The sequence below is a fragment of the Lagenorhynchus albirostris genome, chromosome 12, assembly GCF_949774975.1.
Source record: "Lagenorhynchus albirostris chromosome 12, mLagAlb1.1, whole genome shotgun sequence".
Taxonomy (NCBI): domain Eukaryota; kingdom Metazoa; phylum Chordata; class Mammalia; order Artiodactyla; family Delphinidae; genus Lagenorhynchus; species Lagenorhynchus albirostris.
The window spans coordinates 86276420-86298864 of record NC_083106.1 but is presented as its reverse complement, the minus strand read 5'-3'; the positions used below and the strand labels follow the sequence as shown (position 1 = coordinate 86298864).

Sequence of the window (22445 nt, the reverse complement as noted above, 5' to 3'; positions counted from 1 at the left end):
AAGGCTTAATCTCCAAAATATACAAGCAGCTCATGCAGCTCAATATCAAATAACAAAAAACTCAATCCAAAAATAGGCAGAAGACCTAAATAGACATTTCTGCAAATAAGCTATACAAATTGCCAACAAACATATGAAATGATACTCACTATCACTTATCATTAGAGAAATTCAAATCAAAGCTACAATGAGGTATCATCTCACACCAGTCAGAATGACCATCATCAAAAAATCTACAGGGCTTCCCTGGTGGCGCAGCGGTTGAGAATCCGCCTGCCAATGCAGGGGACACGGGTTCGAGCCCTGGTCTGGGAAGATCCCACATGCCGTGGAGCAACTGCGCCCGTGAGCCACAGCTACTGAGCCTGCGCGTCTGGAGCCTGTGTTCCGCAACACGAGAGGCCGCGACAATGAGAGGCCCGCGCACCGCGATGAAGAGTGGTCCCCGCTCGCCGCAACTAGAGAAAGCCCTCAAAAAAAAAAAAAATCTACAAACAATAAATGCTGGAAAACATGTGGAGAAAAGGGAACTCTTGCACTGATGGTGGGAATGTAAGTTGATAGAACCACTATGGAGAACAGTATGAAGGTTCCTTAAAAAATGAAAAATAGAACTACTGTACGACCCAGCCATTCCTCTACAGGGCATATATCCTGAGAAAAGCATAATTGAAAAAGAGTCATTTACCACAATGTTCATTGCAGCTCCATTTACAATAGCCAGGGCATGAAAGCAACTTAAGAGTCCATTGACAGATGAATGGATGAAGAATATGTGGCACATATATACAATGGCATATCACTCAGCCATAAAAAGAAATGAAATTGACTTATTTGTAGTGAGGTGGATGGACATAGAGTCTGTCATACTGAGTGAAGTAAGTCAGAAAGAGAAAAACAAATACCGTATGCTAACATATATATATATACATAGGATCTAAAAAAAATGTATATATATATATATATATATATATATATATATATATTTGGAGAACCTAGGAGCAGAACAGGAATAATGACACAGATGTAGAGAATGGACTTGAGGACATAGGAAGGGGAAAGAGTAAGCTGGGATGAAGTGAGAGAATGGCATGGACATATATACACTACCAAATATAAAATAGATAGCTAGTGGTAAGCAGATGCATAGCGCAGGGAGATCTGCTTACTGCTTTGTGTCCACCTAGAGGGGTAGGATAGGGAGGGTGGGAGGGATACGCAAGAGGGAGGAGATATGGGAATATATGCACATGTATAGCTGATTCACTTTGTTATACAGCAGAAACTAACACACAATTGTAAAACAATTATAGTCCAATAAAGATGTTAAAAAATAAGTAAATTAAAAAAAACAATTTTTAAAAACAGAAAGGAATAGAAATCTTTCCTTCACCTGAAATTTGGGAGAATTGGGGACAGAGCAGAAAGGAATATAAATGTCTTCACTTCATTATCTTGAAACAAACAATTAGAAATGAGAATAAGGAACACAGTCAAAAGATTTCACTTGAAAGTGATTGCTTGGATATAGGAAATGTGTGACAGTGAGAAGTCCAAAACCCTTCTCACCCCTTTCAGTATTTCTGCCACAGATGCATTCTTTATGCTACAGATTCATAAAAACCCAATTGAACTATTTTTCAAAACATGTAGGAAAATTAACTGTGAATTAGTAAATGTAAAATTTGGAGACCTGATCCAAGTCTCAGGTTATAATATCTTTGGTTTATCACCTGCCTTCTTTTAATCTCAGTTCCAGATTCTGGGTACAGGGAACACATTGGAAAACAATTTATAAGTGTCCTCTCTAAAATTTTGTTCCAGATAATTTGTTTTTAAATTAATTTATTTGAAACATTATGTTGTAATTGCTATTTTCCCTAATTTTTACCTAAGAATCTGAGACCAAATTTGTCCAAGGCCATAAAGCTGCACAATTGCAGACAACTAGACTGACCACTTTCCAAGGCTCAAAGTCATGAACCTACTCTTTTTGTTTTATTGACCCCTGGCAATGTTGACCATCACCACGTTGGATTCAGTGAACTTAATTCATGGCTGTTTCTTCTCAATATCCTTTGTAGATATCTTTGATATTTATCCTTAAATATCAATATTTTTCAGGTTGTTTATTCAGCCTTCTGTTCCTATGTTAAATGTGACCCTTGCGTGAATTACTTATTCTCTTTTTCTTCAACTGTCTCATATGCCTCTATGTCCCAGATTAATAATTATATCCCAGAATTCTCTGATGTGCCCAAGATTTAAATATTTAAATTCTATCTCTCTGTGAATATTTCTAGAAATTCTGATCAAAATGTCTCTATATTTATTATATTTTCCCTCTCAAACCACCTCCTGTCTTTCCTGGTTCCCCATTTTCTAGTTGCCACCATCTGAAGTCTCACAGTTTCTGGTCTCAGTTGCTACAATTACATGCTAATTTGTCTCCCTGCATCCTATCTTTTCTAATCAAACTTCTACAATGAGTAAATTTTCTAGACTGTAAACTTTATCCTGGTATAACCTACTTAAAATATTTTAATGCTTTGGCATAAATTTTAGTATATGTTTTATATTCTTTAGATTATTATATAAACCTTGTACTTTCTGACTACTGCTTTACTTTTTGATCACCTCCTAGTTCATCCCCAAGATACTTGTTAATATGTCTCAAGACATTACCTTAGTTCCTAAATGTATTTTGATTGTTTCTTTTTCTGTACCACAATGTAAGTGTTGTTATAGTTCACTTAACATAATACACTCCAAGTCCATCCATGTTGTTGCAAATTACATTATTTAATTCTTTTTTATGGCTGAGTAATATTCCACTGTATATATACCACATCTTCTTTATCTTTCATCTGTTGATGGACACTTAAGTTGCTTCCATACCTTGACAATTGTAAATAATGCTGCTGTGCAATTCAACTCCTGGGTATATATCCAAAAAAACCATAAAAACACTAATTCAAAAAGATACATGCATACCAATGTTCACGGTTAACTATTAAACATCTTATACATGAAAATAACTATGTTACACACTGCAGGGATTATAAATTCACAGAAGAGAGTAATATTTTTTTAATGGAAAGAGTATGGGCTTTCAAATCCAGCAAGCTGAATTCTGTCTTAGCCAATTACCAACTCTGTTTGACTACAACACTTTGTTGTTTTTTTAATAAACTTTGTCTTTAAATTTCTGTGTCTTCATTTATAAAGAGAGATGGTAATATTGGTGCTATACATTTCTCAGGATTGTATGGGACAAATAAGATCATCTTTGTGACAGCTTTTAAAATCAGTGAAGCTCAATGAAGTTGAAGGGTAAGGTTTTATCGTTTTGAGTTTGAAATGCAAGAAAAAAATTGGGATATGAGGGATACAGAAGGAAACCCCTAGTAACCCTCTGGCAATGAATGGTTCAAGTTCTTATTTTCCAATGGAAAGACCATTTCTATTTGGCTTCAGACCTGTGAAATATAGACCTTCATGTAGGTCTATATTTTGAATTGATATTTCAGCATCGACTAACACAAACACATATACCATACACACAAAATGAGGATGCTGCTTCAAATTTCCTTGTCTCAGTTAGTAGATTATTAATACTACTTTATGACTACTATATAACTACTCTATATTTTTCTTTTCTTAAATAGTTCTATTGTCAAGGAGTGGTGGCATATATGTACTGAGGTGTCCTGGGCCCTAGAGCTAAAAATACAGAAGATAATTTGAATTTTAAATGAGTTGTCTCTTTCTGAAGGCAAGCTAGCATCTGGGAATGTTTTATTCTGATGGCAATGTCCATCATCCTTGGCCTCTGCACTGAAACCCTCAAATCTCTTCTCTCTTCACTGCAATACAGCTTCCTCCTGTGGTAATTTTCCTTTTTTTCCCTAATCGAACACATATTTTATTTTATTCTTTATGCTCTCTAATTTTTCCAAAACATATTATGTTGTCTACAGTCTAATCCTTTCCAAACTGAATTGCTGGAATTTAAGGTTCAGGAGTCTGTGTCACTGCTACAGTTATTTCTGATTCCAAAATTCTCATTCTTGTTTCTCAACTCTGAGTTCCATACCTCATTTTGTACTTCTTGGAGTCTCCATTATTTGAGTATTTTTTCTGTGTTTATTCTATTTTTAGCTAATTTCAACTGCTTTTATCAGTTTTTATTTCTTCCTATCCATTTTAAAATTCATTTTTATAACAGATAATAAACACTTTTCTTTTGAATACATATGTTTTGTAGAGTTTAAAATATTTCCATCAACATAATATACTTTAACTATAAAAAAGAGCTAAAACAAGGCTGAATTACTATTTTTTCATAAAAGTATAGACTCTACAATGAAATTAAACAGATAATTTAAATTACTCATATGTTTCCCATGTGCAAACATTAAAATTCAATCTTTCTATTTTAAAAACTTAAAATTGGAAATATCTTTGTTACCCTTAAAGAAGGAAGATGTAGGCAGGTATACAGTGGGGTGAAGCCAATGTAGAAGGCATGGTTTTGCTGCCTAAGAGGAGTTGCAGTGCAGTTATTCTCTCCAGGAAGACAGAGTAAAGATTGGCAAAGTATGGCACATGGGCCAAAGTCTGCTTGCTGCCAATTTTACTACTGTCCATGAGCTAAGAATTAGTTTTACATTTTTAAATAGTTGAAGAAAAAATTTAAAAAAAATAGAATACCATTTCTGACACATGGAAATTACATAAAATTCAAATGTCATTATCATTCCAATTTCATTTCTAGGAATATATCAAAGGAAAAGAAAGACATATCTACACAAAACTTATACATGAATGTCCATAGCCCAAATCAATTGAGGAATGAATAAACAAATGTGGTATATGCATGCAATGGAATATTTTTCAAGAATAAAAATGATTGAACTATTGATACATACTACAACACAAATGAATCTTGAGAACATTATTCTAAGTGAAAAATGCCCGACACAAAAGATCACATATTTTATGGTTTCATTTATATGAAATATCCAGAATGGGTAAATCATTAGAGATAGAAAATAGATCAGTGGTTACCAGAGGTTGAAGGGAAGAAAAATCGGGAGTAATGAAAATGTTCTGGAATTAAATAGTGATGAAGAATTCATGACATTGTGAATTTACTCTAAATGATTTTATTGTACACTTTAGAAGAGTGAATATTATGGTATGTGAATTATATCTTAAGAAAAAAAGTTACATAGATTTCATTTCCTTGTTAGTTTTCAGTACTTTTGCTGTGAAATGTCTAGGGGAATATAAATAGGGGAATCAGTAGATACAGGCTGTAGATACATAGACACAGAGATACATAGATAGGTAAAGAGATAGAGGAATAGAGATAAATGTGGATATTTTAAATCTTGCCTCTGGTGTTAAGGACTTCTTGAAACTGATTTGGGGTTGTGTAACCTTTTGGCACAATTTTTGTTCATTATCTCTCCTAATATTGTTTCTACACCCTTCCTTTTGGGAATCCAAATACCTGCTTGTTACACATTATTTTATCCTTATATATCTCACAATATGTGTGTATTTCCCAACTCATTCAACTGTTTGAGCTTCATTCTATATTACATATTACAAATCATCACACCTCTGCCTTCATCTGTTTCATTTAGTGTTATAGTTCTATATTCAGTTTTTCACTTATTACTTTTTCTCAATTTTAGAAATTTTACTCAGTTTTCTTATAGCTTCTTTATCTTGCCATTATTCCCTTGAACAGAGAAAGCATACTTTTCTCAAGTTGTCTTTTTTCTTTATGTCTATGGTTATTTATAAACCTGTTACATTACATTTTTAAAATTGTTTGTAGAAATTATGTGAGGCATGAGATGAAGTTTTCTTTCTTCCAATTTCATATGTTTGTTTCTTCAAGTCCATTCAACTCAGTAGTAGTCCAGTATCACCAGAATCTAATTTCAAGATTTGAGATACTTTTAAATGGGCCCATAATCTTTGTCTATCTATAGTCTTATCTATTTCCAAGTCGCTGTTTCTCTTAAGTCGTTGTCCCTTTGCGGTTTCAGCCCATATAAACAAAGAAGTTTATTGTGCAACCTCCTTTATTCAGTGCCAGATGGTGGCTTTTCCCTCAGTCCTCTGAGGCTGTCTGAAGTGCTGTTTAGTTTCTTAACCTTACGAGCAACTTGTTCAAAATTGGCAGATGTACCAAGTGAACACCATGGCTTATCATTCTGGATATCCGTCTTCTTCCATACTTTGGTTTGGTGAAAAACACTGCCATTTTACCTCTCATTTGCTTTAAAACATATTTATTTTTTTTCAACCTTTTGAGATGTTCTAAAGAAAGGTGATCTACAAGCAGCCCCTTATTCCTAAAATGTGGCTTTCTCTGGTGGGAGTGAAACTATCCCAATTTCAGTTTCATAAGAATAGGATCATGCTACCTACTGCAGTTTGCTTCTCGCATGACAATCTATCCTGCTGAGTTGATCATATTCTGATCCAAACCTTTATTTTTAACATGTCTGCATAGTAGCCTATGATGTGCATGCCTCACTCTTTATTCAACTATAGACTTCTTGATAGATATTTCAGTGCCGTTTTTGTCTTTACAATTATTCCTGAAATAAACGTCACTGAACATAAATCTATGCCTGAGTATATCTAATTGCTATGAAATTGAGTTTAAGAAGAAAGGCTTTTCGGTTAATTCATATATGATCTTTCAATTATTATCTATAATGAATCTGTTCTTATACAGAGAAGAAATATAGTCTAATATTTTTGAGTAGTCAATGATCTTATTCTTGCTGAAATCAGATTGGAAGTGCTCAGGAACTGGGCAAGTACACTGTATCTGCATCATAGTGTCTAATTAAGTGTCTAATTAAGTATAAGCTCCATGTTGTACACAGTGCATAAGAAAATTTGATGATAGTTTTAGTTAATGGCAATGATACATATTTTGTGTGAATATTTAACTATTATTCTTAAAGTGTTTACAAATATAAATGTATTTATTATATTCCATTTCTAATGTTTGAATTTTAATAGAAAGCATGAGAAAAATCAGAAAACAGAGTATAAATTTACTTCTCTTGAGTATTCCCTTTTCCAGATTCCTAGTAAATCAGCCATCATGAGGTGTGTCTTTCAACTATGGCTACTTCTTACCATCATTAAAACAACTATTATCAGTTAAAAGCAACAAAAAATAACATAAGCATTCACAGAATATTTTAAGACAAATTGTGACTTTATAAAGACAACAAACCCATGTATACTGACTTTCACCTAACTACAATATTCAAAGTTATGCCAAAGTATTTCACACTCTACAACATTTCTCAAATTTTGAGTACATTTATTCCTATTTTCCTGATTCCTGTTACACTTTTACAAATTCTTCACTAAATTGCGTCACCAAATAGTTGGAACAACTAGCTTTGGTGCTATTAATATTGAAAATAGATTAAATGAAATATAATAAGCCCTAGGTGTGAAAAGAAAAATTCCAGATACAATGTGTATTGGCTTGAATTGTATGCAGGAAAATGGAAGAGAAAAAGCAAACATCATTTTAGTGCAATCTTCTAAAAATAGGAAACCTCCTTTTACCTGCAAGAACTATTTTTGTAACAAGACAATGATGGTGCTATAAAATAATTACAGGGACATTTTCCTAATATGAGTGACTCAGATTAGAGAACAGCTAAATTAGTCAATTACCAAAGAACCCCACTGTGAAAGGGTTAGATTTTTATAAACTTATAACACACACATATACATACTCATACTCCCAGAATCAGTTGTAAAGTAGAAACGAATTGTAACCCTACAATGAAAGGTACATGGGGCTTATTATCATCTAGAATAAAGGAAGCCAATTTTTAAAGTACTAAACAGCATAGGACCAAAAGGAGACTTAATCATACAGTGAAATAATTGCCTGATGTTAAATTCTATGACTTTAGGTAGTGAGTGAAAGTTCTAAGAATTTATTATAATTTCTATGAATAGGACAGTTTAATAAACTGGAATCTACCAATTAAAAAGATCAGAAAATAACTACAAGATTTATTGCTACAATGTTACCAAAATGTATCAATATAAACCCAAAATAGTTTCAATATGCTAAAAATGGCCTATTTCCTCTCATTTAAACACTATAAAAATAGTGGTAATCTGAGGAATTACAGAGCTACATTTTAATACATGCGACCAAGAGAATAAGGCAACAGAATGGAGGACTTACCACAAAATAGCAAGGCTATAGAAATCTGTAAGACATTTATCACAAGAAACTAGGGACAAAAATATTCATAGATTTTCTATTATCATTTATTTAAAAAAACATTCACTTTTGTGTAGCTAATAATTGTGTCAGAAATGAGGAATGAATTTTAAGACAATGAAATTCACCAAATGATAAAAGCTCCCCCCATAATTTTTCCAATGATTTCAATATATTAAGTAGCAAATCTCTCTTATCTTGTGCAAGTTTCAACTATGCTCCCTCCTCAGGGAAATTCCCAAAGACAATGAATAATTTAGTCATAATTCTAATTAAAAACTTAGTAGGACCCTCCCCCCCACCCACAGCCTGTGAAATTTACAAGGCAATGTCGGTAATTATTTGTTACTTCAACCTGTGGTCTGAAACAGTTCTAGACAGCTACAGGGAAGTATGTGTAGAATTCGCAATCCAGACCAAACCAGTTTCTAAAAAACACTACTGAGATATCACTGATTTCATAGTTATTGGCTCTTAAGCCCTTCTCTAATTGCCTTTACAGTTTATATCCTCCTCTTTGCAGAAAAGTACATAAAATATAAGTGTGGATTATTCATAGCTAACCCATTAAATAGTCTTCATGATATCCATGCAATATAAAATAATTCTTGTATTAATAACTGATCTTCTTTGGGGACTAAAACTTAACTTTTACATTTTTAATGCTTTAATTTCAAGTTATTCATCACAAAGTCTGGTATGTTATCCATGATAATGGAGTCAAGCAGAAACACAAAGTATTCCAAATATAAAACTCTACAATGCTGGATGTGTATTTGTATATATTTGGTGAAGCCCAGCACTGAAGTATATTACCTTAGTTTTGCATGAGGAAATTTCTGGTACTAAAAAAGAAACAGTGTCACATGCATGGAAAAAATTAAAAAAAAAAAAAAGCAAAACTCACCACCAACCCCACCAGGGCAAAACTGAAAGAAATAATTTGCCCTCATTCGTAGATGCATTGTTCATGAAAGTTTAAAATCTAAAAAATTCCATTCCACCAAATCAAATTAAAATATTTTCCTTTAAAAATGTTTCTTCAGACTCTGTAATTTTATACATAACTGCAAGTATTTTTCAAAAGACTTAGATAAAAGTTATTCAATGATTTTTAATATATTATCATTCAGATAAAAAGTTGTTTTAATTTACTTCACATTTGCTTTATAAAGAAGTATTATACACTATGAACATTGTGCACTAACAGAATTGTATCAACTTGGAACATAATAATACAGTATCAGAAGCTATATGTTGATAGAAATCAGTCATAATCACCAAAGATCAGTTTACCTTTTGACATAAATCTTATAGATGAAGCAAAGGGCAAACTGACTTTTAATGAACTATCTTGCTCTCACATAAAACACAAATAGTCATGGAATTTCACATTAAATACCACAACTGAGGTGATAATTTACTTGCTGGAATGTTGTGGTTTTTACTAAAATAATCCTAAGGTAAATTTGTCTGTTAACTCATAGAAGCTAAACTGAGTTATAGGAAATCTTTGTCCAGCCTCAGCCTTTTAAAAATAAAAATGTTAGTGCCTTGGAAACCCTGCTTGAAATTAGCTGATACAGAAAAGATGTACTCACTAACCCCTCTGAAATTCTTTCCCAGTGCAATTCTGAGTTTTCAGTCCTAGACTTACACAAAGGGGCAGATGTAAGGGGCACATGCTAAAAAGAATTTTAACTATACTTCAATTAAAAAGTAAGCGAATAAATGAATGAATGAATACATACATACATACATATTAACTAAAAAACTATTATTTGGAGATTCCCAAAGCCTATACTATTGACCATTCTACTACTTGAAAAGGAGAAAATAAACTAGAAGGTCACACCTACATTTTAATACTAGTTATCTTTGAGTTGCTAAAATAACATGTATAATGCTTACATTTTCCTTAAACCTTAAGATATTCTACATGTCTATTAAAACATGCATTATTTTATATTTCTAATGTGGCAATCAAGTAGAGAAGGATATAGCTGAACAGATCATAAGGGCAAAAATAATACTTTCTTTAGTCAACTGAGCAATATAATTGATTAAATACAGTCACAGTATTTTACAAAATGCACAGCATTTTACAACATACATTATATGTTGAATCTCAGAGGTTTGTCACTGACCACCCCTTTATTATAATGAAGAATAATTTTCTGTCATCAACTACGCAGATCAGACCACATCTAAAATACTGTTTCCAATTTTGGTCTTTAAAAATTTATTTAGGAGAAATTAAAGAATATATGGGTGAGGTAGGTGATAGTGACCTTCAGAGGTCTATCTTAAAAGTATGCCAAACAGGGAATTCCCTGGGGGTCTAGTGGTTAGGATTCTGGGACTTCACTGATGGGGCCTGGGTTTGATCCTGGTCAGGGAACTAAGATCCCGCAAGCCTTGTGGTGCAGCCAAAGAGCAAAAAAAGGTATGCCAAACAAGACTTATTGAAAATATTTTGATACTGAATTATGTTAAAAGAGTATAAAGTCTTTAATATCGCCATGATGATTTAGAAGACACAGAATGTATTACATATGTTATGAGAACATAAAAAATACAGTGTGGTCAAAGGATCAAATTTGTGTGTTGTTTTGTTTAAGAAAGCAATATAAGTCCTAAAGCCAAAAAAAGAAAACTTTATGGTTTTATATAAGGGATATTAATTTGAATTGAAATTACCCCCACAATAATTTTCAGGCTTATGATGAGAATAATAAAGGAGAAGAGAGAAATTTGCTTGCCAGGATTCTTACAGATTTTATCATGTTAGTTTATAGGTTAGAATAGATAATCTCATCCTATCTTAAAATACTTTGATGCTGTGATAGTCTTACTGCTTGTTATATTATAAAAAATATTAAGCTTCATTGATTTTTTTCATGTCTTTGATTCTTCTGGAACATGCTTCCTGGAAAAGACGATGTTCTGTAGAACTATAAAATATTTAGCATCAGTTAATGAAACAGGGAGAAATTCTAGTTACTTCACTGTAAATCTGCTACCCTCTCCAAAATATAAATCAGAAAAATAGAATATAAATCAAGATAGAACAGGAGACTCATCAGGTGTTGCAAAAAATACCACGTACTATTGAACACCAATAATTCTTCCTTGACATCTATATATTTATTAAAATATTATACCCTCTAAAATAAATTTTTATATAAAAAATATATTTGAAGCAATTATAAAAATGCAAGGATTAGAAATATAAATGAGAAAATAAACAATACCAGGTTAGCATTTTTTAATTTTATTAAAATTAATGAATGTTGCCTGCAGATTTAACATTGGCAGACATGAAATAAAGGTTAATTTTCTATTGATAAATTTATATAAATCAGTTTGCATGAACAAAACTTTTGTATTACACTCTTGACTTAATTATCTTTCAATTAAAATAATAGTTAAAATTTGCTTGAAATTCAGTTGCATGATGAGGTCAAAACTTAAAGCAATGTGTTATAATTACATTGACAGGTAAAAAGATTTTAACTAACATTTTATCCATACCCTTAACTATACCCTTGAGAATTACAATGTATACAAAGCACTCTTCTTAAGGATAACATATGGACCCTGACTTCATAGAGATTGGATAATAATATGGGAAATAGTACATACCCACACACAATACAAAAGAATAAAAGCTGCAAAACAGAAAATGCTATTAAAGGAACAAAGTTTGGCTGATTTTTAAATGTTAAAACTCACCACACAACAGACAGATGGCAAATCCACATCTGTTTCTATATAGAAAGAGGATATAACTCTATGTAAAATATGCTCACATTAGATTTATGCAGCTGTAAATAGGAGACTTCCCATTGTCCCTCACTGTCTGTAAATATGTCCCCTTTTTGTCCCATTATACTAGGCACAAAATGGTTTGTAAATTGTTCTAAAAATAAAATTTCAAAAATAATTGTCATTCCTCTGTTCACCTTCAAAAATGAAATTGCCAACGATTTTTTTTTTACATTCTACAAATTTAAGAAATCTTTATGACCAGAACAGAGTCACCCACATTTGTCAAACTTAACAATTGACACTTTATGATCTTTTAAAGTTAACTGATGTGTCAACATAATTTGAAAAGGGTCATGGATCATACAAATAACAAAATCTCTTAAAAGACAGTTTATATGATAATTTGATCTTCTAAAGTTTCATCTGTTGAATTTAAAAAGCAGAGAAAAGAACTGATTTTCTTCTTAGCAAACATGTTTTTCTATGTTCTGTAGTCTTGACTAATATGTATAATTGTTTCTGATCATCTAAGTGGAGCACTATGTATAAAAAGTGAGCACTGCAACTTTTCAAAAGAAACTACAATGTAAGTATTATAATCAATGACATATTCAATAAAGAGCACACTTGTATCCTACTTAGCAACCAAGCAGTGACAGATGTTTTGTTAACTTTGCAGAATTTTAAAAGTTCAAACGTTGTTTAATATCAACAATATGACATCTACTTTTTCTTAATGTAGGTTTATTTTTTGTCCATGGGTATAAATCCAAATAAACAATATTTCTAAAGTTTATCTTCATGGAGAGATTCATTAGTTTTACAAAAGCCAGGCAGTACAATGAAAAGGCATTTAATGAAATAATTCACTTTATTTTTTGTAAAAGTAACATTGAGATATCTTTAAAGAGAGAATGAGAAGAATGGTGTTACTCCAAACCATATGTTAAAATAAAAAATGAGGAGCTGGTTTAAGGTAAGATATTGATTGAGTTGATTTTTTCAACAGGTATTGATTGATTTGGGGCATGCTGAATTGAAAGCATTGATAGAATATTCAGCTAAAAGGGATTATCAAGATTTTGGAAATGCAATAGTAAAGTAAGAGCATGATATGGGTTTAGTTTATAGCATCAACTACTACACACCATACAGGTTATAATTAAAATTACAAAATAGACAGGGTATCCCAGATAAAAATGGAAAAAAGAGGAAGAGCAAGGAAAGACATTTGAACAGAATGTATATTTAACTGGTATGAGGAAGAAGAGAAAGGTTGGAAAACCTTGTAATCAATGGAGGTCTCAAAAAGAATAAAAAGAAAAAAATGAAAATGAAGAAAAATAAAGAATGAGAAAGGGCTTCCCTTGGGACGCAGTGGTTAGGAATCTGTCTGCCAATGCAGGGGACACAGGTTCGAGCCCTGTTCCAGGAAGATCCCACATGCCGTGGAGCACCTAATCCTGTGTGCCACAACTACTGAGCCTGCGAGCCACAACTACTGAGCCCGCATGCCACAACTACCAAAGCCCACGTGCCTACAGCCCATGCTCTGCAACAAGAGAAGCCACTGCTATAAGAAGCCCGGGGCCCACAAGGAAGAGTAGCCCCCGCTCCTGGCAACTAGAGAAAGCCTGCGTGTAGCAATGAAGACCCAATGCAGCCAAAAATATATAAATAAAAATAAATTAATTAAAAAAATAAAAAGAATGAGAAGAACATTGTTTATGGGTGTGATTGACTAGGCAGTGAATTGGTAAATGATTCCTCACTGGAATTACAAATAAGGAGCAAATATGGATGATCAGGCACCAGATCATCCATATTTGAGATTATAAAAATGAGATTATTTATGAAGGTGGAGATTTTGACAAGGAGACTTGAGTATAATCTATGTGTGATGAACAGCATCAATAATGAAGGATGACATGGAGGGGAAAGTTTTGTGTGAGAGACCACCCTTATTTAATAAAATAGACAAACTTAGCTGAGTCAATGAACAGATGCCAAACATAGTCTCTATAGAACTTATGAACATACACACAGGGCATATGCACACTTAGCTACTTGTGTTGGTTACTAAAGAAGTTTAGGGCAGTTGTCCTGTATACCGCGCATCTCATCTCTAAACCAGAAAGCTGTGGAGTCATGTAGGATTGGATGAGGGACTCTGCTGCCTGAGACTGCTTTCCTGAAAAATCTATTAGATGGAATAGGCAATTTATGTTGACCACCCACGTGAAAATAAGAGATAGGTGCAGAAATGGCAAAATGTTTTAGTGAAGGGTGCCAAGATTCAAAAGAAAACTTTTTTTCTTTTATGTAATATTTTATTTAAAATAAAATTTAAAATATATTGAAGTAATAACCCATACATTTATCACTTACAACAAGAGTCATAATTGTCTATGTTAGCTTCCAGTTTTTGTCCAGATAAAATCCTGGGATTTAAGTTTCTCTACCACTTGCACACTATGTGAAAAATAAGTAAATTATTTCAACAACTCGGGCCTCAGTTTTTCATCTATTAATTGGGAACAAGTAATTCCTATTTTGACAATTAAGTAAATATATGATTATGAAATTATTTTGTAAAATTTGAAACCTCATCCAAATGATATTATTTGTTTTAAGTTGTCTATTAATAAAGTATATACTATTGACTTTTAATCTGTTTCCATACAGATATTTTGTATTTTTGTGTAGTTGCATTAGCACATTTTTCCTTTTATGATTTTGTATTTTATGACATGTTTAGAATATTTTCCCTGTACTTTATGAAAATACACACCCATTTATATTTTAAATGACATCTTAAGTATTTGTTAGTGTCAGTTTTTTATGGTTCTCTTTTTGTGGTACATATATATTGTGATTTTATATAGTGAGTTATATCCAACTTTTCCAGTTTCTTCTCCTGCTTTTATACTTTGTAAGCAATTTTCCTTAAGTCTCAGATCATAACTATTCAACAATATTTTCTTCTGTCCTTTATTCTTTTACACTTACACTTAAAATTTAAATTTTTTTGTATTTAATTTTTAAATGCTGGGAGATAAAGAGTACTATTTTTCTATGTAATTAGTTATTCCATGAGCATGTATTAAATAATTATGTCTTATCTCCTTACTGTAATACTATGTTTTCTTATTCTGAGCATCTTTCTGAGATTACTGAACATAGGTTCTATATAGGTTCTGTAGGTTCAAGTTTGTTATAGTATTTTTATATTTTGATTGTGCATTTATTATGTTTAAAAAATTCTCATTAAATATTATGAGCTTTTCAGGATGCATTATCCTTTGTCTCCAAAATTTTTTTAACAGTTTGTTTTGCTTATACTTCCATATCTGATTTCAAGTGTTTTCAATCTCCAAAGTATTTTCTTAGTAACTTCAGCATATTAATAAAAATGTTTGAAAGTATAGTCCTTGCTATACCAAAGTAATTTGGGGGAATATGGTATTTTCCTCTGTTCATATAATTCTTCATTATAGACTTTAAAAAAAATTGTGTTTATTTAATCCAATTATGTCACATTTCTTGTTTAGATTTTTTCTTTTTTATTTCATATATTTGAAACTATTATAAATGTGCTTCTTTTTCTTATACTATTTCATATCTATTATATTTTCTAACTATTTTATATTCTTCATACTTTTGAGAAATGTGTGTTATACGGTTGAAAACACTAAAAAAAAAAAAGGAAGATTTGTAAAAAAGTGTAGCTGGCCTTTTATGCTGTAGCTAATAACTAAAACAAAATTTTCTCAAGCAATGACTACACCATAACTCACCTTCACCCCCTACAAATATTTAGAAGCTGAAATACAATGCGTATATTATTGAGGCTCAAGCAATGATTATACTTCAGCTGATTCATATACTGAAAATACCGAGATAACTTGACTAGAGTCCACAATCTTCTGGTAGACTGGATGGCCCTTCAGATTTAGTTGAAATGCTTCCAACACAACATGTTATAAATGACTCTAAATAAGTGGATAAAATAAGACCACGTGAAACATTACGAGTCAAAGTAACAACAACAACAATATAAAACCTGTGAAAAAAATGCATAAACCCTGATTTTAAATTTAAAATATCAGCAAAAACTAATACGTCATAAAAATAACAATTTTAATAATAAATAGAAATAGAATCAAAAGTAAAATAATAAAATGTATTTTTCAAATCAAATTAGAAAACAACAAAGGAAAATAATACTTAATGATGGTGTTAGTTTGGTCATTCAGTCTCTGGGAATGAACATATGCAAAAAAATTCTGGAAAATGACTTGACTTGATAAATCAAAAGCCACCAAAGAGTTTATATATTCTAAACCATCAATAAAACTTCCCAAGTCCTAAATACTCTGTTATTGCAATATGATGAAAAGTTTGTAAAAGATGTAGGGAAACAGATAAATCAACTATTTATAATTTCAAATGTTAAATCTATGTTAATGCAACACTTTATTTTATATGTGAATAAAAGTAGACATCTAACAAAATATTAACAGTTGCCAGATTTTCAAATTGTGGGCAATTTATAAATCATTTTGATATATTCATTTTATCTTCACACATTCTTAAATTACCATGTATCAATGTAATTGTCATTTAAAATAACTGAAATCATATGAGCATCCTTTACTTAGTTAAAGCATTTGTATTAAACATCATCATCATCGCCATCATCATCATCATAATCATCTTGGTTTACATACCACCTGACTACCAATCATCTATTTTTTTGGTACTTCAAAATAGTTTGACAAAATCATGTACTTAACAGCTTCAATCTATCAAAATCTCCTCAAATAAAAACTCTTAAGCTTAATGCCCAGTAAAATTCTCATCTGTCTGGAGTTATCAATAAAGAGGCAACTCTACTAATTACTCTTGGCTTTATAAAATCTCTTGTCATAATGAAAAGGTTATACCAAGACAACTTATTATTCCTCCTTAGAATAATTCAATTTCTTCAGATTTAGTTATTAAAAATAGTACAGAAATTATATCAGGGAAGTAAACAATTATGCTGAAGATAAAGTAGAGTACAGCAGCTCTTGAGACATCGTCCTCAGGTCAAACAGAGACTCTACATAATCTTTGGACTGAGATTTCTGCAAGTAGATTGCACAGTCAGTGTGGTTAGCCTGCCGTATTCCAGAATTTCTATGAGAGCCATGCCACCAGCTCTGAAATCCTAGTTTCAGAGCAGCATCAAATTGTAGAGAGCTGAGCTGAGAGACATTTAAGAAACATCTATCTTATTATACTTGTTCTACAAATTTGAAAACATAAGTTATTGCAGTTTAGTTGACTTGTTCTGCTCACAAAATATCCTCTTGATGGAATCAACACTAGAAATAAAGTTCTCCAAATCTCCCTTCTCTGTTTCTAGTATATACTCTCCTTAATTTTAATTTCAAAGAAGCATGGATGCTGTCACATGAGTGCTAGGCTCTGTTATATTGTTAGGCTCTGTTTTGGCTCATTTTGTATTTTCTTAGGTGAATGGCACTGCATTTTGGGTACAGCAAATCTAGACAAAATTGTAGTCCCAAGCAAGGGAATTTTACTGAAGGCTACTTTAATGTTGTTCATTTAACATTACCAATGACTGCATCTTCTGGATTTTAATATAGAACCTGATAAAAAAATTTCATAGGAAATAGGAATTTAAAGAAGTTTCAGTTTTACTATGTCTTCAATATCCACTTTGAACACCAATATTCTCATTTTAAAAATGGTGTATTTTATATCTGCATTTTAGGCTTTTGTCAGGATTAAGTTTGTTGATTCAAAGCACCTCACAAATTATTTCCCTTCCTGTGTTAATCCTCTACTTAGGTGTAATATTAGCTTGCTTTCTCGTATTACAGTAGGTAATTAAATTCATTTTTTACCTTAGATATTGGCTATACCCTATGTGTTAATTGATTATTAGAGATGCAGTGGGTAACTTATTATCTATCAACTTCCTTCCTGAAATTCTTCTTTTGAGAGAACTTTATTTCAACAAAACTCATAGGAAAAATTTATGATGTACTTTAAAGATATGGGTTGGGTTTCTGGCAATTTGTGGAAGTAAAATAGAAGAAAAAACACAGTTCATATGGGGATTCACTATTTTCTCTTGTTGTGGGATTTCTAGAGAAAAATGAAATACTCTTCAAGTATGCAGAAATCCAGAGCAAGGTATGTTAGGATAATAAGTGGGAGGATGTGGTATGTCTTAGGAGACTTGGTGATTTTACACTGTACGTGGGTTACTAGCAGCTTCATAGTTGTAACGAAGGCTACTCAGTCCAGCTCATTACTTTGGGGACTGAACTCTGCACAGTGATACAACACAGGAGGGAGGGATTCAGAATAAAATTATGACATAGATGAAATGGTGCAAAGGTACTTTGGAAGTGAGGTGATAGAATTCACTAAAAATTAAGAATCATTACAAATTCATACACATAACTCTACTTGAAACATGGCTTTTCATGAAAACCACTTACATCTTCTAAAAGAGTGTTGTTAAGACAATCCAAGTTAGGGTGGCAGCTGTGGGAGCACAGCACCTGAAGGCATTTTTTATCAAATGGGTAAAAAATTAGTAATGGGAGGGTTGGTTTGTCTCATGAAACTTTAAATTTTGACATAGTCTAACACTTCTTAATAATATCAGATCCATCAGATATATTTTCCCCCCGAATCCAAGTTTGTTTATATTGAAAGTATGTTGAGGCAAGTAGTCCTCTTTTTTTTTTTCCACATCTGAAGAACTGCCTTAGCATTTACAGTAAGAACATCTCACCTTCAGGGTTGAGCAGATTCCAATAGGCAATAAACAGTGGCAGTATTTGGGACGGTATACTAATGTTTGGAGAGCAGCAGTATGGCCACATTAAACTTTCAAATTCTTTTAAAATGCCATTTAAATATATTCTTTATACATTAGAATTGCATCACACTTATCCTGAGCAACACAAAATTCCATGCAATACTCAATTTACAAATAGACTACATATGATTGCTTGGGATAGTTTTCTGTTTATCTATTTTATTAAAATTTAATATCTTCAAACAAGGGATGAAACCATCAGGAAAGGATGGGGGAGAGTGTAGGATCAAAAAATAAAGGTAATACAACAATTTCTAGATTTCAACTTATAGTTTTTATGTCAAATATTAAAATAACATACAAATTGTTTTTCAATACATTCTAGCTTCAATTGCTACTGGTAAAAGTGACTCATGTCAACATGTCATTGTAAAGACATAGAATGGGAAAGAAAATAATAGTATAGCCAGAGTGACAGACATTTCTTGCCAAAGTAGAAATAAGTCCAACTCTTTCATGCAACTTTCAATTCTGTTGGGGAGTGAGGGCTTATTCAGTTGCTATTTTGTGCTTGCTATGTATTTTATACAGTATTGTCAGTTAAATAGGTTAAATAAATGCAACTCCCCATACTTTGAAGTCTGAGTAAAGAGAATAAAACTTAAAAAGAAACATTCAGTTTGAAAGAACAAAGTCTCCTTAGTCAGTCAAGAGATATGTCTAGTCAGGAAGAGCTTTTGCAAATTTAAGAAACAATTTGATATTGATGGTTACCATTTATTTTGCAAACCTGTTGGGAATGAATGTATTCATGTAAAGTTATTGCAAATTTTATTCTTCACAAATTAATTTTTGGCTTTGACATTTATTTGAAGTCACTTGAAAGTAAATAAAACTACGTACTTTCTATCTTCTCATCTTGCTATCCTTATAGTAACAATGACTTTTTGTATTTATTTGCAGGATTAATTCTAATTTTATAATTAGAATTTTATACTTTTAAATATCTTCATGTAAAATCATAATCAAATTTAATTTCGTACTCTGTCGTTTCAGACTTTAAGATTTCTTTTTTTTTAAAGAAAGCTTAGGATTGACTCTCTTATTAACTTTTATATGTAACATACAGTACTGTTAATTATATTTACCATGTTGTGCATTACATCCCTAGTACTCATTTATCTTATAACTGGAAGTTTGTACCTTTGACTACCTACATCCAATCCACTTTCCCCAACCTCCCATCTCTGATAACCACAAATCTGATCTCTTTTTCCATGAATTTGTTTGTTTGTTTCTTTTTGAAGTGTAATTGGTCTATAACACTGTGTTAGTTCCTGGTACATAGCATAGTGATTCAATATTTCTATTCATTTCAAAATGATCACCTCAATAAGTCTAGTTACTATACATCACCATACAAAGATATATTGTTATTGACTATATTCCCCACAATGTACATTTTCATACCTGTGACTCATCTATTTTCTACTAGCAGTTTGTTCCTCAATCTCCCTCACCAATTTCTCTCATTCACCCATCACCCTTCTCTCTGGCAGCCACCTGTTTATTCTCTGTATCATCTATGACTCTGTTTCTGTTTTGTTATGTGCATGCATTTGTTTTGTTTTTTAGATCCACATAAATATGAACTCGTACAGTATTTGTCTTTCTCTGTTTGACTTATTTTATTTAACAAAGTACCCTCTAGGTCCACTCATGTTGTTGAAAGTGGCAAATTTTTACTCCTTTAATGCCTGAGTAATGTTCCATTGTGTACACACACACACACACACACACACACACACACACACACAATCTTTATCCATTCATCTGTTGATGGCACTTAGGTGGCTTCCATATCTTGACTGTTGTAAATAGTATGGCAACGAACATTGGGATGTGTATATCTTTTCAAATTTCTGTTTTCATTTTCTTCAGATAAATACCCAGGAGTGGAATTGCTGAATCATACAGTAGTTCTATTTTTAATTTTTGAGGATCCTCCATATTGTTCTCCATAGTTGCTTCACCAATTTACATTCCAACCAACAATGTATGAGTGCTCCCTTTTATCCACATTCTCTCTAACATTTGTTATTTGTGGTCTTTTTGATAATAGCAATTCTGACAGATGTGAGGTGATATCACTTTCTCATCTTGATTTGCATTCCCTGATGATCAGTGATGATGAGCATCTTTTCATGTGTCTGTTGGCCATCTATATGTAATCTCTGGGAAAATGTCTATTCAGATACTCTGCCCACTTTTTAATGAGGTTATTTGTTCTTTTGATATGGAGTTGTATGAGTACTTTTTATATTTTGGATATTAAACCCTTATTATTATAATGTACCCAAATTAATCCCTATATTGTTTACAAATATGTTTTCCAATTCAGTAGGCAACTTTTTGTTGACAGCTTCCTTCACTGGGCAAAAGCTTTTTAGTCTGATTTAGTCCCATTTGTGTATTTGTTTTGGTTGCCCTTGCCTAAGGAGATAGTTCTAAAAAAATATTGCTGAGACTGATGTCAAAGAGTGTATTGCCTATGTTTTCTTCTAGAACTTTTCTTTGAGAAGTGTCATCTTGCCCACTCCCCCTACTTGATACTCTTGAAATAAATGTTTTAATAATTCTAAAAATTAACCCTAGTAAAAAGTAAATATAAATAGATATGTATCAATCTTATTTGAAACACTATAGAAGGTCAATCAAATATTTCACAGGTTCCTCAATTTACATGAACTTGGTTCTAGGAATTTCTTTTATTCTGGGCTCAGTTCTATTGAAAGATAATAATCTTGACTGGGAAAAATGTTAATAGTGTGTCCATCATCATATAAACTACATAATTTAATGGAAGTGAAGTATTATCTTAATTCATAAACTTTTTATGGATACAATATTTACAATATTAGCTTTAAAAAGTTAAAAGTTGTTTTGTTCATCTCTCCTCTATTTCTGTAAAAACAGATTTGTATTGTAAACAAATTCAAGGGTATATCCAAAATATATGCTTAATTGAGATTCTCAGTATCCTTAGTTTGTCCAAGGAAAACACTTTACAATACATCTCTGTGGTAGTCAGAATAGTGACCTCTAAATATGTTTACATACTAATCCCCCAGTACTGTAAATTAAATATACATGAATATACATAACAAGGAGGATTTAAGGTTGCAGATAAAATTAAAGTTCTAATAGGATGACCTTAAAAGAAAGGTAATATCCTTGATTTTCTGGGGATTCAATATAATCACAAGGGCCCTTAAAAGTAGAAGAAGGAGACAGGAGAGGAGGTCAGAGTGATGCAATGTACAAACTCAACCCACCATTCTTGGCTTTAAGGATGAAAGAAGAGAACCAGCAGAAAAAGAATGTGGATGGTCTCTAGAAACAGGAAAGAAGAAGAAAGGGGTTTATCTCTTAGAGCCTCCAGAAGGAATGCAGCCCTGCCAACTTTTTGATTAGCCCACTGAGGCTCTTTTCTTACTTCTGAGGTAAAGATCAGTAAGATAATAAATTTGTGTT

At 32.1% G+C, this 22445-nt stretch overlaps 1 protein-coding gene across 1 annotated transcript in view; it reads right to left on the bottom strand.

Moving 5' to 3' along the window:
- The window catches only part of EYS (eyes shut homolog), a 1671360-nt gene that overhangs the window by 1400663 nt on the left and 248252 nt on the right, over positions 1-22445 (bottom strand). The window contains exon 10 of the mRNA XM_060167756.1: positions 9452-9461. Within this exon, the coding sequence (XP_060023739.1) occupies positions 9452-9461 (10 nt within the window). The remainder of the gene's footprint in view (positions 1-9451; positions 9462-22445) is intronic.